This window comes from Telmatherina bonti, assembly GCF_933228915.1.
Source record: "Telmatherina bonti genome assembly, chromosome: 11".
Lineage (NCBI taxonomy): Eukaryota > Metazoa > Chordata > Actinopteri > Atheriniformes > Telmatherinidae > Telmatherina > Telmatherina bonti.
In genome coordinates, this window is record NC_136629.1 from 3,470,181 (window position 1) to 3,485,900 (window position 15,720).

A 15,720-nucleotide genomic window follows, 5' to 3' on the forward strand; every position below is an offset into this window, starting at 1 on the left:
TATAAGTTTGAGCCTCCGACGAGGTGTTTGACTCGCTTCAACCTCCACACACACCTAAACTGTCCTTTCAGTGACAGAAACACACACGTTTTATAGAGTCAAGACTTTTTAAAGATCTCCGGTGAAACCTTGAAACATCATCAGAGACACCATCAATCCAGCAGCAGGAGACGGGCCATCCACCCCTCCGTGCCCCCCGCTGGATTCTGGACCGGTCCACAGGTCCTAACGGTGGCGTTGCAGGTCCGAAGGGAACCGTTGGCGAGTCATGGTGACGGGAATCAGCTGCTTGCATCAGGTTGATCATCATAGTTGCACATTTTTGCTTCATGTTTTGTCTCGTTACATTTTCTTAAAATTTGATGTTTTTCACATTTGATCCCATAAACAGACCTTAGAATAAATATTTACTCCTTTATAGAGGTCCGATGAGGGCCCTTCATTCCTTACACTGGTGTGCACCACACAGAATCAGAGAGACAGACGAACGTTGAAAACTATGGAGGGAACTCAGAACAAGGCTTTTCCAAGTCAAGATTTTGAGTAGACTGTATTGGACAGCTTCTAAAGTCTACAGGGTGAGACCTGCTCACCTGCTGGAGATGTGGGCACGCTCACAGGGTTTGGTCTTGCCCCAAAGTTCAGATCGTCTGGATGGAAATCCATCGTTGTGTCACACAGTATCCCCATCTCTTAGAGGCAAACGGTCCTATTTCTCCCCTCTCACGATGCCGAATGGGTCCAGACAGCACTAATGCTGGGTCGTAAACTTATTGTTTCTCAGTGGAAGCCCCAGTCGCCCCCCCCACTGCCTTTATGACACAACCACCTTGGGAAATTAGCTGCACTGGAACTCCTTTCATACAAGCTGGTAAAATGATTTCCATCTCGTGGGACACGTCTCTCCAGTTAGTGTTTTACCTTTTCTCCATTATTCTTGTGCTGGTAAAAGTTCATATTTTCTTCCACTGTGCCTAATTCTCTCACTGGTGACACATATTTTATTTTAGTGATTGTTTTTTATACTTGTTTCTCTCTTATCTCACATATATTATGTATCTCTGTTATGCTGCTTTGTATTGCATTGAAAAAAATCAATAAAAATTCTAATCATACAAATGATTTACCTGCTCATGGTGTGATTTCCACGGTTGGATTCAGGTTGATGCGAACGGGAACTCCACGCATCTGAGACTGTTTACCTCGACATCTGACATCATAGCTTCCTTTTCACACAAACGTCTGGAAAAGAGCCGTGACACACCGAGCTGTGGGCTGAACGTTTAGGAATCCCAGGAATTTTAGAGCTTTAACTGGTTCTGAATGAGAGCTCGGTACTTGTTAGACAGTTTTATTAGTTCACCAGGAATTTAACAGCTAAGAAAGTCAGAACAGCGGCGATGTGAGTGTTAGCATTAGCCGCGCAGCAGGCCCATGTCCACACGGACAGAGTCAGCCAGCAGCTCCAGAACTGCATCAGGTGTTTCTGCTTCTTCTGGGGGCAGCCGGAAAAGACCACGAGGCTGGACGCCTTCCAGTCTTTAGCACACAGATCCGGTTCTGCCCTCTGATGAAGCAAGGCAGCAGATGTGGAACAAAAGAGTTTTACAGACAACAATCGATCTTTTTTCTATGCGTGGCGTCCACCACAGGAGGACGGAGGGCTGGAAGGAGGCTGCAGGATCCGCTCTCCTCCATCCTCCCATCAGGTCGCTCTTATTCCAGCTCCACCAGCAGGTCTCCCTCCCCCACCGTCTCCCCCGGTTTGCAGTGGACACACTTCACCTGCAAGGTGAAACACACAGTTACCACCTGCTGCTCCGGTTTGGGTCAAATGAAGACCAGTGTAAGACAGAATCCCGACAGCTGATCCAGGCAAACACCAGGAAACTTGTAAGAGACCACTGGAGAAGGATCACTTCCCAGATGTTTTATTACTGCAAGTCCTGACGAAGTGATCAGCTTTGCCTCGGTGTCTGAGAACTGCTGACAGGTTTCCCACAATCAGCTGTCTCATTGACATGAACACATCGTCTCCATCCCTGCCTTCTAGCTTTCTTGTCCTCATAAAGCAGAAGATGATGTGCTGGAGTTGGAATTTCAGCTTCAGAGGCAACGCTTCGGGGAGAAACTGCTCTGTCAGAGCTGCATCTTCTCAGGGTCCAGGGTCTTACCTTGGCCTGTTTTACAGCCGTCAGACTGTTCTGCATCTTCATGGCTTCGATCACACAGATCTCCTGACCTTCTGCAACCTGCAGCCACACAGAAACAGAATTTAGGCCTTTCAGAGACTTAATCTGGATCAGAGATGGACATAACATCAGAAAGAACAACATCCTGACATGATCCAGGAGAGGAGACACTGAAGTCGTCTGCTTCCTTTAAACAGCACAGGGAATAAAAACGCTGCTGTGGGAGGAGGACAGAGTACCGTATCTCCAGGTTTGACAGACACGGCTACCACCGTTCCCGGCATCGGTGAACGCAGGATGCTGCTGGTGTCTTCAGGAACTTTCTCTGGCATGTAGGCGTTTAACTCTGACGCCAACTTGGAGAGAACACGGACCTTAAACTGCAAAAAACACAAAGCATGAGGAGAGTGAGGGAGACGAGGAGCATCAAGGAACATGAGGAGCAAAAAGATGATGAGGAGCATGAGGAAAACGAGGAACATGAGGAGAATGGGGACGAGGAGCATGATGATCATGAGGAGCATATGGAACATAAGGAAAACGAGGATCATGAGGAGTAGGGCTGCAACGGTTACTCGGGGAACTCGAGTACAAAAAATGATCGAGGCAAATTATCTGCCTCGAGGCCTCGTTTAATTAATATCATGGCGGCATTCTCAGACCACTGCACTGTTTGGAGGGACCATGTTTATGGTTTATAAACATATAAAACATCTAAACATGTATAAAATCTAGAAAAGCAGAGCCTGTGGCCTACGGTGTGTCTGTACAGTCTGACTGTTTCAGCCGGACTGATGACGGACATTTCCACCAGCAGCGGCGAGCGCTTTGCTTTCTGTCTGAAGATCCTCCTTGCTTTGGTCTCTAACAGCAGAGAATGAAGAAGAGGGGAGGAAAAGACTGAAAAAGTGGCAGTGTGGGACCATTTCACACTGAAAAGGACAGAAAACGTAGAGTTGGCGTACCACCCCCCCACTTCACCGCTCCAGGAGGAGATCCAGCTTTCTGATTTATACCAGCAGCAGCAGCGGCTGGTAAAATGTTCAGAGTTCTAACCTGTGATATCAGTCAGCAGTGACGAGGCATGGCGAGGTGTCGGCTGCTAACGCACGCTAACCGTCTGGTAATCCGTCCCTCATCTGTCTCTCCTGCACACACGCAGAGTCAAAGCGCATGTTTTAGGCAGCCTCTGTTCCTGCAGCAAACTTTTATTCCGGATTAAACAGACAGACTTTTAACAGGCGTGTCGTCCACCAAGACATCGGCTACTTCTTACTGTGGACATGTTTACAAGTCACTCCTTCTTTCTACGGGAATTCTTCTTTTCATCTTTTAAAAGGCAGAAATTGCGATCGGTTGAGAATTGTTTCTTCACACATTCAGCGCGTGCACAAACACGTTGGCACATTTTAAGATCTGATACTTTTAAAACATTTTAAACGCATCATATTTTAAAACATGATCCTCATGCATTAGGTAGTAACAACACATGCAACAGCTTCACAAATATACATTTATAGATTTACTTTGGTTGAGTTTCTAGTATTTGTTTTACAAATTATAATAATAAAATCATTAGTGTACTCGAATACTCGAACAAATAATCGATAGAGTACCTGATTACAAAAGAACTCGATAGTTGCAGCTCTAATGAGGAGCATAGGGAACATAAGGAAAAAGGAGGAACATGAGGATCATGAGGAGCATAAGGAACATGAAGAAAACGAGGAACATGAGGAAACGAGGAACATGAGGATCATGAGGAAAACGAGGAACATGAGGATCATGAGGAAAACGAGGAACATGAGGATCATGAGGAAAACGAGGAACATGAGGATCATGAGGAAAACGAGGAACATGAGGATCATGAGGAAACGAGGAACATGAGGATCATGAGGAAAACAAGGAACATGAGGATCATGAGGAAACGAGGAACATGAGGAAACGAGGAACATGAGGATCATGAGGGAAAACGAGGAACATGAGGATCATGAGGAAACGAGGAACATGAGGATCATGAGGAAAACAAGGAACATGAGGATCATGAGGAAACGAGGAACATGAGGATCATGAGGAAACGAGGAACATGAGGATCATGAGGAAAACGAGGAACATGAGGATCATGAGGAAAACGAGGAACATGAGGATCATGAGGAAACGAGGAACATGGGGATCATGAGGAAACGAGGAACATGAGGATCATGAGGAAAACGAGGAACATGAGGATCATGAGGAAAACGAGGAACATGAGGATCATGAGGATCATGAGGAAAACGAGGAACATGAGGATCATGAGGAAACGAGGAACATGGGGATCATGAGGAAACGAGGAACATGAGGATCATGAGGAAAACGAGGAACATGAGGATCATGAGGAAACGAGGAACATGAGGATCATGAGGAAAACGAGGAACATGAGGATCATGAGGAAACGAGGAACATGAGGATCATGAGGAAAACAAGGAACGAGGATCATGAGGAAACGGGGAACATGAGGATCATGAGGAAACGAGGAACATGAGGATCATGAGGAAACGAGGAACATGGGGATCATGAGGAAAACGAGGAACATGAGGATCATGAGGAAACGAGGAACATGAGGATCATGAGGAAACGAGGAACATGAGGATCATGAGGAAAACGAGGAACATGAGGATCATGAGGGAAAACGAGGAACATGAGGATCATGAGGAATCGAGGAACATGGGGATCATGAGGAAACGAGGAACATGAGGATCATGAGGAAAACGAGGAACATGAGGATCATGAGGAAAACGAGGAACATGAGGATCATGAGGAAACGAGGAACATGAAGATCATGAGGAAAACGAGGAACATGAGGATCATGAGGAAACGAGGAACATGAGGATCATGAGGAAAACAAGGAACGAGGATCATGAGGAAACGGGGAACATGAGGATCATGAGGAAAACGGGGAACATGAGGATCATGAGGAAACGAGGAACATGAGGATCATGAGGAAACGAGGAATATGGGGATCATGAGGAAAATGAGGAACATGAGGATCATGAGGAAACGAGGAACATGAGGATCATGAGGAAAACGAGGAACATGAGGATCATGAGGAAAACGAGGAACATGAGGATCATGAGGAAACGAACATGAGGATCATGAGGAAAACGAGGATCATGAGGAAACGAGGAACATGAGGATCATGAGGAAACGAGGAACATGAGGATCATGAGGAAAACGAGGAACATGAGGATCATGAGGAAAACGAGGAACATGAGGATCATGAGGAACACTCGGAGCTGGAAGAACTAAACTACCAGAGGGAAACATGGCAGACCTTCAGGACAGCTACAGATGCAGTGGGATAGCTCAGACTAATTAAGAAGCTACGGAGAGCAAGGTGGGTCGTGGACAAACAGGTAACTGGGAATAGAATCAAAGTCATCACAAGTCAGTAATCGGCAACTCCTCCTCCTGGTCTCCACGGTTGCTGGAAAACAACGCTTTTCCATCATCATCGGGTCTTACCAGTGTCCCTATGTACTGCAGAACAATGATCCCTGAAGCTTCTCTGGACAAACACTGAAAGCAGAAATGACCTGATTAGCGTCTGGAGCGACTGTGTAAACAACAGCGTAAGAACGTCTGGGCGTTACCTGGAGCATCCGATCTAAACCGTTGATGGTGATGGGCAGTAGAGGGGAGGCCAAGTTCCACTGTCCACTGATTTCTATCTTTCCTCCATCCACCTCCACCTGCACAGATGGTCCATGAAGGTTCAGAAACCTCCTGCATGTGCAGACAACACTGATTCTGAAGGTCACTGAGTGTTCCTCAGAGAACATCCACTTTCAGTCATGGGATTTTTACAGGCTCATCAACACAACATGTGACCCATGAACCAGTTTAGATCCCAGTTCAACTTGATTCCTTAAAAAGTTGGTCTGCCGTCATTGGTCCTCCTTCGCTCTCCAGGAAACATCTCTGACCCACTGCTTTAGACCAGGTTCTGGACCAGTTTTTGGTGTCTGGAACTGTTTACTGCTTCAGACCAGGTTCTGGTTTGATCAGTAAGTAAGTAAATATTTATATAGGACCTTTCAAAATAAAGATCACAAAGCGCTTGACAACAAAACATGAAACATTGAGACAACATAGAAACATATTAAACTGAGTAAAAGCAGGATTGAAAAGATCTTAAGCTGCTTTGTAAAAGAGATCACCGAATCGTCAGGCGTTAAAAGGTCTCTAATATTGCCTGGAGCCTGGTCGTGTTGGACTCTATAAGTTACAAACAGGAGTTTGAAGTGTACTCTGTAAGTGATGGGCAGCCAGTGCAGCTGGGTCAGTAGTGGGGTGACAGGGTGAATATTGGTGATCCAGTAAGTCGCCTTGCAGGTTGCTGGACAACATGGAGACGGCCCAGCGATGTTGTGTTTAGGCAGCTAAAGGTGGAGTTGCAGTAGTCGAGTCAGGTGGAGATGAAGGAAAGAACGATCATCTCCAGCTCAGATGGAGAAACAACAGAGACAAGCAACTTTATGTGGGCATCTAAGGAAAGTGCAGGTCCATGATAACACCGAGGTTCTTCACTGTTAGCTTAGTAAAATGGCCAAGTGGGCCGAGACTCTCAGCTATTTCAGTAAAATATTTGTCTGGGGAGCAAACAAGAACTTTAGTTTTTGCTTCATTTAGTTGAAGAAAATTTTCACTCATCTAACTCCAAACAGCATCCAGACACCCCAGTAAAAAGTGAATCTGAAAAACATCCTGAGGTCTAAAAGAAATATAGAGCTGGATATCATTAGCATAGCAATTAAATATCTTTAAATGATCCATAGGCGCTCAGTTTTTCTACAAGAGCATTTTAAGCACTGAATACTGTCATTAAGCTAGGGGGATGACTTTGCTATGGAAACATTTTTAGTTTTGCCAGGACATACTTTATCTAGAATGGACAAGAAAAGTTGTTAAAGAGAGCTAAAGAGAGATCAACTCCATCAAAAGAGGATAAGACTAAATGAAAAGCATCACAAATTACATCAGCAGCAGAAGAGTTAAGGATGTGGGAGTTAATCTCTCTCCAAGCAGAAGAGACCAACAAAGGAAAGGGCTAGTTAAAAAGAATACAGAGGTGATCAGAAACAAAAATGTCCTCAGAAAAAAGGCAATCAATATCCAGACATAAAGTAAAAACAAAGTCCAGAGTATGGCCTTTAATTGTGTGGGTTCAGACACATGCTGAATAAAGTAAAAGAATCCATGACACAGAGGAAACCATTAGCAAAGAGGTCAGAGTCAACAACATGTATGTTAAAATCTCCAACTATAACAAAGTTGGACAGCTGCATAGTGGAAAATAAAAAGTCACTGAACTTATTTATTCACCTATTCTAGGAGGGGGCCCTCAGTTAGGGTGAGGCTCTCCCCCTCAGTTATTGAGACTAGAGACCCAGAGGGTATGACTACCCTCTTTTGTTCTTTTTCTTTTTGGCAGTCAGTTTATTTATGTCAGTTTGTATCCCCTTTCCCCTCTCATGGGGTCTACTGTTCTTGTTCTTATCTGTTTTTTGTTTCGGAGGCTTGCGGAGTGGGATCATTATGTTTTATAGTGTTAAGAAATGTCACAAAAGCTTAGAATAATAATGTCACTTAATATCAGTGGTCTGGGAAACCCAATCAAAAGACCTAAGGTAATGACCAAACTAAGGAAAGAAAATATGCATTTTATTTTCTTACAGGAAACTCACCTCTCACCACAAGAGAATGAAAAACTACAAAAGTTTGGTTTCAAAAAAACATTTTATAGCTCCCATATCCATAGCCATAAAGGAGGGGTAGCAATACTTATATCAAACTCGGTGAAGTTTGAGATGTATAAGGAAATAAAAGACGAAGAAGGCCGTTACATTATTGTGAAGGGTAAATTTGAGGACAGTATTTTAACACTAGTCAGTGTATATGCGCCTCCGAACAGCGATAAATCATTTTTCAAAGACTTTTTTGATACAGTATCTTTGGAGACTGAAGGGATTTGTATACGTGTTGGAGATCATTAATGTGACACTTAATTACAAGCAGCATACAACTAGTCAGAACAGAAATAAAAGATACTTGGCAAAATTTCTAAACACCATCCTTGATGAAACTGGCCTAGTGGATGCTTGGAGGTTCCTTTACCCTACACAGAGAGACTACACACACTACTCGGTTCCCCATTCAGCCCATTCAAGAATTGACTATTTCCTGATACAGAAAGAGAATTGTGACAGAATCATTGATTGTGAAATTGGGGTTGCCGACCTCTCCGATCATAATGCAATTTATTTGACTATCCAGGTAGACACACCTAAAACAAATACTGTATGGCGCCTTAATATTGGTATTCTAAACAATGAAAAAATTGTTAATGACATTAAACAGGAAACTGATATCATTCTCAAAGAGAATGATAATGGTGAAACTGACCCATTAATCCCTGTGGACTCCCTGAAAGCTGTATTCAGAGGTAAACTAATAGCGATCACTACATATCTTTAAAAAAAGAGAATAGAAAAATACAAGTGCTTGACAAACAATCTGAAGGATCATGAACAGAAGTTCAGGGAAAAGAAGGATCAAAATATTGGGAAACAAATAAAGGAACTAAGAAGTCAAATGGAAGACCTGCTGGCAAGAGAGGTAGAGAAGAAAGCAAGATACCTTAAGCAGCAATATTATGAACATGGCCCCAAATCTGCCAAACTGCTGGCTCGGAGGTTGCGAAATCAGCAGGTTGACACAGCTAAACACAAAATCAAGAATCCTGTCTCACAGAAGGTGGTGACTAAACCAAAAGAGATGGAACATATATTTAAAGAATACTATAAAAGGCTTTATTCACGAGAGGGTACAGTAAACCAGAAGTTAATTCAGCATTTTTTATACTCATTGGATCTACGTACTCAAAATGAAACTATTACAAGAGAAATTACAATAGAAGAATTAAATAGGGCACTTGGCAGATTAAAAACAAAAAAAGCTCCAGGTAGTGATGGGTTTCCTACAGAATGGTACCGCATATTTCGTGATAAACTAAATCCGATATTATTGAGATGTTTTAATTGGACCCTTAAGGAAGGTCAGATACCTCCATCTTGGAAAGAGGCTATTGTATCCTTGATTCCTAAAGAGAACAAAGATTGGGAAAACAGTACGAATTACAGGCCAATATCCATTCTGAACATGGATTACAAATTATACACCTCGATTATTGCAAAACGACTAGAAACATTTGTTACAGATTTAATTGACGAAGACCAATGCGGATTTATTCCAGGTAGACAAACTCAGGATAACATTAGAAGAACCATACATATTCTACATAAAATCAATCGAGACAAAATAAGTGCAGCTTTAATAAGCCTCAACGCCGAAAAGGCCTTTGACAGAGTAGACTGGGAGCTTCTGTATCTAACACTGGAAAGATTTGGGTTTAGTCAAGACTCAATAAGAGCCATTAAGGCAATTTATCAGCAACCTACTGCTAGAATTAAGGCGAATGGCTCTTTGACAGACCGTTTTGAATTACACAGAGGCACGAGACAGGGTTGTTGCCTCAGCCCGACGCTCTTCGCTCTGTACATAGAGCCCCTGGCCCAGGCAATTCGACAGGATGAAAATATATTTGGAATTACTATTGGAGAAAATGAGCATAAAATAGGCTTGTTTGCAGATGACGTTATGTTACATATTAGGGAAATGGATACTTCTCTTCCCAGACTTATAAAACTATTAGAAGAGTTTAATTCATACTCGGGATACAAACTTAACATCACAAAAACACAAATTATCCACTTTAATTATTTACCCAGAGAGGGAATTAGGAATAAATTTAATGTCAATTGGACTACTACAACAATCAAGTACTTGGGGGTCAACATAACCAAAATACCAGATTTACTATATGAAGCTAATTATAATCCACTTACTGAGAATTTGAAAAAGGATTTGGAGAGATGGTCCACCTACCCACTGGATTTCACTAGGAAAATAAGTGTTATAAAGATGAATATATTGCCAAGACTTTTGTATCTATTTCAATCTCTTCCAGTAGAAATACCATTGCAACAGTTTGTAGCATGGGACAAGATGATGTCAAGATTTATATGGGGGGGGCAAGAGGGCCAGGATACGTTTCTCCACACTCCAGCTGCCAAAGGATAAAGGTGGAATGTCTCTCCCAAACCTAAAACTGTATTTTCAAGCTGCACAACTTAAACCTCTGTGTTGTTGGTGTGATAGTACTTATGAAGCGCGATGGAAAGATATTGAGACCTATGTACCTGTACCTGGTTATAAGATCCAAACAATACTGGGGGAGGAGAATCTGAACAGCGTTCTTAGAAACCTTCTCGACCCAGTCACTATATTCTCTATAGAAACATGGTTCTCTCTTGTTAAACAACTAAAATTGAAAAAAAGTAACAAATTACTAAGGTGGATTCCACTAGATAAAAGGGATTAAACCAGGTACATATGACTCTGTATTTAAAGACTGGACGAGGAAGGGACTGACTGCCTTTTGTGTGACTACTAAAGACAATAGGATGAGGACTTTTCAGGACTTGAAAATCACATTTGACTTAAAAAATCGGGACCTGTTTAGATACCTTCAGTTAAGAGATTATTACAATAAAGAAATTAGAGAGATGTCTCTGAGGATGTTAATCCAGTCATTGAAATAATTAGTGGAGCTTACAACCAAAAGAACACTAAAACGATTTCGAGACTCTACAATAGTTTAATAAGTAATCTCAGGACCACATCACTTTATGTAAAAGCTAGGTGGGAGCGAGAACTGAATGTTACAATAACAGAGGAGGAATGGTACGAAGCTTGTGCATTACTACAGACATCTACTAATTCAGTGACCTGGAGAGAATTTAACTGGAAATGTATCATTAGATTCTTTATTACACCACATGTGAAGAGTAAACAACTCCAAATCCAACAAGCTTGTTGGAGAGATTGTGGTAGTGTGGAAGCTCACCACACTCATATCTTCTGGACTTGTCCTAAAATCCAATCATACTGGATCTCTGTCAACACGGACATACAAAAGGTTCTTGGATATAATATCCCAAGAGAATGGACTGTGATGTATTTGGGGAATATTAGCGAAGTAGTACGGGGTGAGGACCAGTACTTAACTAAGATCCTTCTATCTGCAGCACGGAAGGCTACAACAAAACTCTGGCTCAATCCTAAAGCCCCGGATCAGTACCAGTGGACTAGCATTATAAACAACTTGTCTCAGATGGAGAAACTAACCTTCATTATTAGGTTAAAAGAATCTGAATACAGTGAAAAGTGGAAAAAGTGGATTTCTTTTGTAAATTTGGATACTTAATTATCAAACTTGTCTGGAGCAGGTTATGTATAGAAGGTAAATAGCCTCCTGTGGACTTTGTGATACGATGCATATCATGGTATCCTGTCTTTCGTTTTTTACACGAGTGGCCTAACTTTAAAATACAGTTGTGAATTTATCTTCATGTATTGTATATATATATCAGTCATTTAGTTTATTTTTCTTTTCTGAATATTGGATATGATCTCATCTGACTCCACACCTCCTTCTTTTCACTGTTGTTCTGTATTTGTCCTATATATGACCTATATATGATTTTATTGAGGAAAAAAGCTCTCCTAGCTATCATGACACTGTGTGAAGAGTAGTGCCCCAACTAAAGTTGTGAATTTACTCTGATCAACCACATTTTGTGGAAAGCTGAGTTCAGATTCACTGACCACATCCAGAACAATGAAGAAATCACCTAAATAGAAGTTGTCTGAGAAAGTGAGTACCCATTTAACCTAACATGCATGTTTTTGGATCGTTGGAAGAAGCTGGAGAACCCAGAGAAAACCCACGCATACACAGGGAGAACATGCAAACTCCACACAGAAAGGCCACTGACCAAACCTTGCCCCAGCTGAGGATCAAACCAGCGACCTTCTTGCTGTGAGGCTGCAGTACGAACCACTATGCCACCGTGCAGCCTGAAGTGAGAAACCAAGTGATTGAAATCTATCAGTCTGAAAGGGCTGCAGGCCTCACTTTGTGTTCATGATGCAGCAATCAGAAAGAGGCAGGGCAGAAATGCATTATGGGGGGGTTCCAAGGCCAAAAACCAATACTGACCATAAAACTCCACAAATGCTCGACTCACATCTGCCAAGAAACATCTGGATGATCCCCAAGAAAGATGTTCTTTGGGCTGACAAGACAAAAGCTGAACTTTCTGGAAGGCGTGCGTCCCGTCACGTCAGACGTAAAAATAAAACAGCATTTCATGTGATAAAAGGACACCACAGCAACAGTCAAACAAGGTGGTGGGAGTGTGATGGTCTGGGCTGCTGTGCTGCTTCAGGACCTGGACCACTTGCTGGGATTGATGGAGCCATGAACTCTGCTTCTACCAGAACATCCTAAGGGACAACGTTCTAGGTTGTCACTTCCAGCTCAACTGAACTTGGTTTTGACCCGAAACACTCCAGGAAGTCCACCTCTGAACGGCTTCAGACGAACAGGATGAAGGTTCTGGAGCGGCCGGGTCCAAGTCCAGACCTAAATCCAGCTGAAATGCTGTGGTGGGGCATAAATGGACACTTCATGCTGGAAAAGCCTCCAGTGTGGCTGAGTTAGAACATTTCAGGGGAGAGGAGTGAAACGCCTCCACAGCCACGTGAAAGACATCAGGACCGCTCAGCTGCAGGTGGAACGACCAGGTGTCAGGTTCACACGGGGTCATGGAGGCTCAAACAGCTTCTTTCCTTCATACATAAAAACAAATAATATCCATCTGTCTGTCCAACCTTTGATGATGTGTCAGACCAACAAGGTTGGTAAGGAAGATGTTTTCTTCACATTTAATGACTTCTGAGCTTGATGCAAATCATATGTATAAATATTTATGGATTGTAGGCCTCAATAAATACAAAAGGAATCATCTGGAAACCTCCAAAAGGTTTCCCACCCAGACAGAACTCTGCAGGATCTGTTAGCAGGCTTTGTCGAGTGGAAAAAAAGCTATTAAAATCATTTCAGAAGAAGAAAATAACTTAAGGATGACACGCTGGTGGTCTCTCCAGATTACATCCATGGTTTCCGCTTGTGTCTGAGTTTGAAGACTTTCTAGAAAAAATTCAGTCATGATATCTCTGGAACCCCAGATTTAGCTGCTTGTATCTTGGAAACCTATCTGAAGACCATACATATTTACTGCAGATCTTAGCTGGAAGCAATATGAAAATGCCAAGTCCTCCCACCTTCACTAACACTTTACACAACACAGTTGTGGTCCAAGGATGTTCCCATACATGCTGATTAAATACTCACATTATAAACATCTCCTGAAGTGGAAACCTCCACATGGTGGTGTCCTCCTCCCAGCTCCACACATAGCTCCCAGTGGGAACAGTCCACAGGAGTGGGACACACTCTGAAACACATCAGGAACATGCTGCTGACCAGGTGGGGAAATCTTCTACCTTTTACTGTCACAGTGGACAGTAAAAATCTTCACACAACAAAATTCATTTCCAGGTTGGAACTTTTTCCTCCTTTCATGTGACCTTTGACCATCAGGGCTCTGTGCTGTTTTTATGGATTTTTAATATAAAATCTTGTACAATCTGGTCGAAGTTCCATATTTCTGCACTACTGTGCATGGTGGACCTGGCGGTCCGTCATGCCGATCTGTCAGCAGCATTGAAATATGGAATCAATACGATTCTATGGTATCAATAAAGGTATCAATGCTTTTCTGTTAAAACAATAATAAATATTATAAATAATAACATTAAATATATCCACGACCAGGGGGCGGGCCCCTGCTGGTAATGGGGTCGAGTTGGTGGCTGTCAGCCATAGTTACCACAGGGAGCCTCACACTCCAAGCATTTCGGAGCATTGTGGCTCCTCTTTCAGGAGCCACAGAGTTCTGGGACCACAGATAGGGAGGGCCGATGTGGCCAAGTGCACGTCGGGGCATCTTTCCAAACACGTTGGGGGCATGTTTGGAGGACTCGTCAGTCCAAATGGGCCTTACATATACAAAAACCGCAGGGTGTCTTTGGCAGCCAATGAGTTCATAACCTGAATAACTTAGCCACCATCATGGATCATCCAAACTTTCCCATCCTCTCAAATTGGTCCCAGATCTGTCAGATTGAGGACGTCTTCAGTTCTCATCTCTCTTCAGGTCACCCACAGATTTTCTGCTAGATTCAGGTTCTGGCTGGACCGGTCCAGAGCTCTCTCTTCTGGAGACGTTGTCATTTAGGGCTCATGGTAGGGTTTGCTTTGGTTCCTTTGTTTATATTCTCACTGCTGGTGAATTCCCAGTGGTTCTGTTTGGTCTGCTAAAGACGTGGGACCTGGTTTGTTAGAAAACTTTGGGTCTCAGCTCTAAAACATAAGACCCCCAGTTCATGTGGGTTTTGTTCAGTCCAAGTGTATATAAAAGCTGCTGCTGAGTTATCTGTGTGTGTGTGGGCTGCTTTCATACTCTGATTATGTGCACGTGTGTGTATGCAGAGATACGCATCCTGCCTACACCGTTTATTACCTGTAATGAAAGATGGCATCATGGTGGTATCTCACTGATGACTGTATGTTGAAGTGTTCTGGAGTTATAGCTTATTGAAGTTGGAGACTCCAAATGGCCACTTTGGGCAGCGCATGAACATACTTACAGTAAAGCCCTCATAGAATAATCATTTTGGCTGCTATTGTCACCAACTGGTCATAGGAAAGGCTTCATGTTACAACTACATCTGATTTTCCAGTCCATATCTCCATCTTATTTTCTATGTGCAGCATATTGACAAAATAAAACAACAAATGCAGGCGAGGAAAAAAAAAAACTTTGCTTGTGTTCCAACTTCAATAACTATATGCCAGTTACAGTTACAATAATGGGCGTTTTTGGCATTTTGGGGGTGACTGTTAAGAGATTTATTTCAGTGAGTCTGTGTTACCAGTGCAGGCCTACTTCATCCAGGTCATAAGTCGCAATGAAATAGTCCCGTCAGCGTGAGTGAGTCCCTTGCAAAACATGTCAACCAGCTGGACACAACCAGTTTATTACACTTCAGTCAGTGGATGGTTAGCATGTTGAAGGCCTACGTCATCCAGGTCATATGTCAGGCTGAAATAGTCCCATGAGCCTGCCCAACCAATCACATTGCTCCTAAAGTTTGTAAGATGGGGATGGTGCAGGTGCCATTCAGAAACACGAGGAAGCGCCCTGAACAGCTGCCGTAGGTTGTTCCATATGCTTGTTTCAATTCGAATAATTACACACTTTGGTGTTTACTTAACTATGCTCATTTTTAGCCTTTACATTTACCGCGGGGGTACAAGCTGCACGGTCGCATGGTGTAGGGATCAGAGGTGTATAACCCAGGCACCATTACGTGGAAGTCCTGTCCGGCAGCTGTTCCAACCAGCACTACACCAGTTCGGCTCCCCTGCAGGTAGACCAGCCTGTTGGTGAAAACACCTGCT

The 15,720-nt window shown here is 42.9% G+C and overlaps 1 protein-coding gene across 3 annotated transcripts in view; it reads right to left on the reverse strand.

Annotated features, from left to right (window-relative positions):
* Window positions 1-1,344: 1,344 nt before the first annotated feature.
* The window catches only part of pcca (propionyl-CoA carboxylase subunit alpha), a 52,643-nt gene continuing 38,267 nt past the window's right edge, over window positions 1,345-15,720 (reverse strand). Inside the window, exons 18-23 of one of the 3 annotated variants that reach the window (XR_013771491.1) lie at window positions 13,549-13,651; window positions 5,822-5,920; window positions 5,694-5,747; window positions 2,343-2,572; window positions 2,175-2,252; window positions 1,345-1,785 (exon numbers count right to left, since the gene is read on the reverse strand). Coding sequence is in view for 2 of the 3 variants with exons in the window: in XM_079248580.1 (XP_079104706.1) it covers window positions 1,717-1,785; window positions 2,175-2,252; window positions 2,432-2,572; window positions 5,694-5,747; window positions 5,822-5,920; window positions 13,549-13,651 (544 nt within the window). In the remaining variant the exon portion in view is untranslated. The remainder of the gene's footprint in view (window positions 1,786-2,174; window positions 2,253-2,342; window positions 2,573-5,693; window positions 5,748-5,821; window positions 5,921-13,548; window positions 13,652-15,720) is intronic. The other 2 variants (XM_079248580.1, XM_079248581.1) reach the window with 2 other exon arrangements.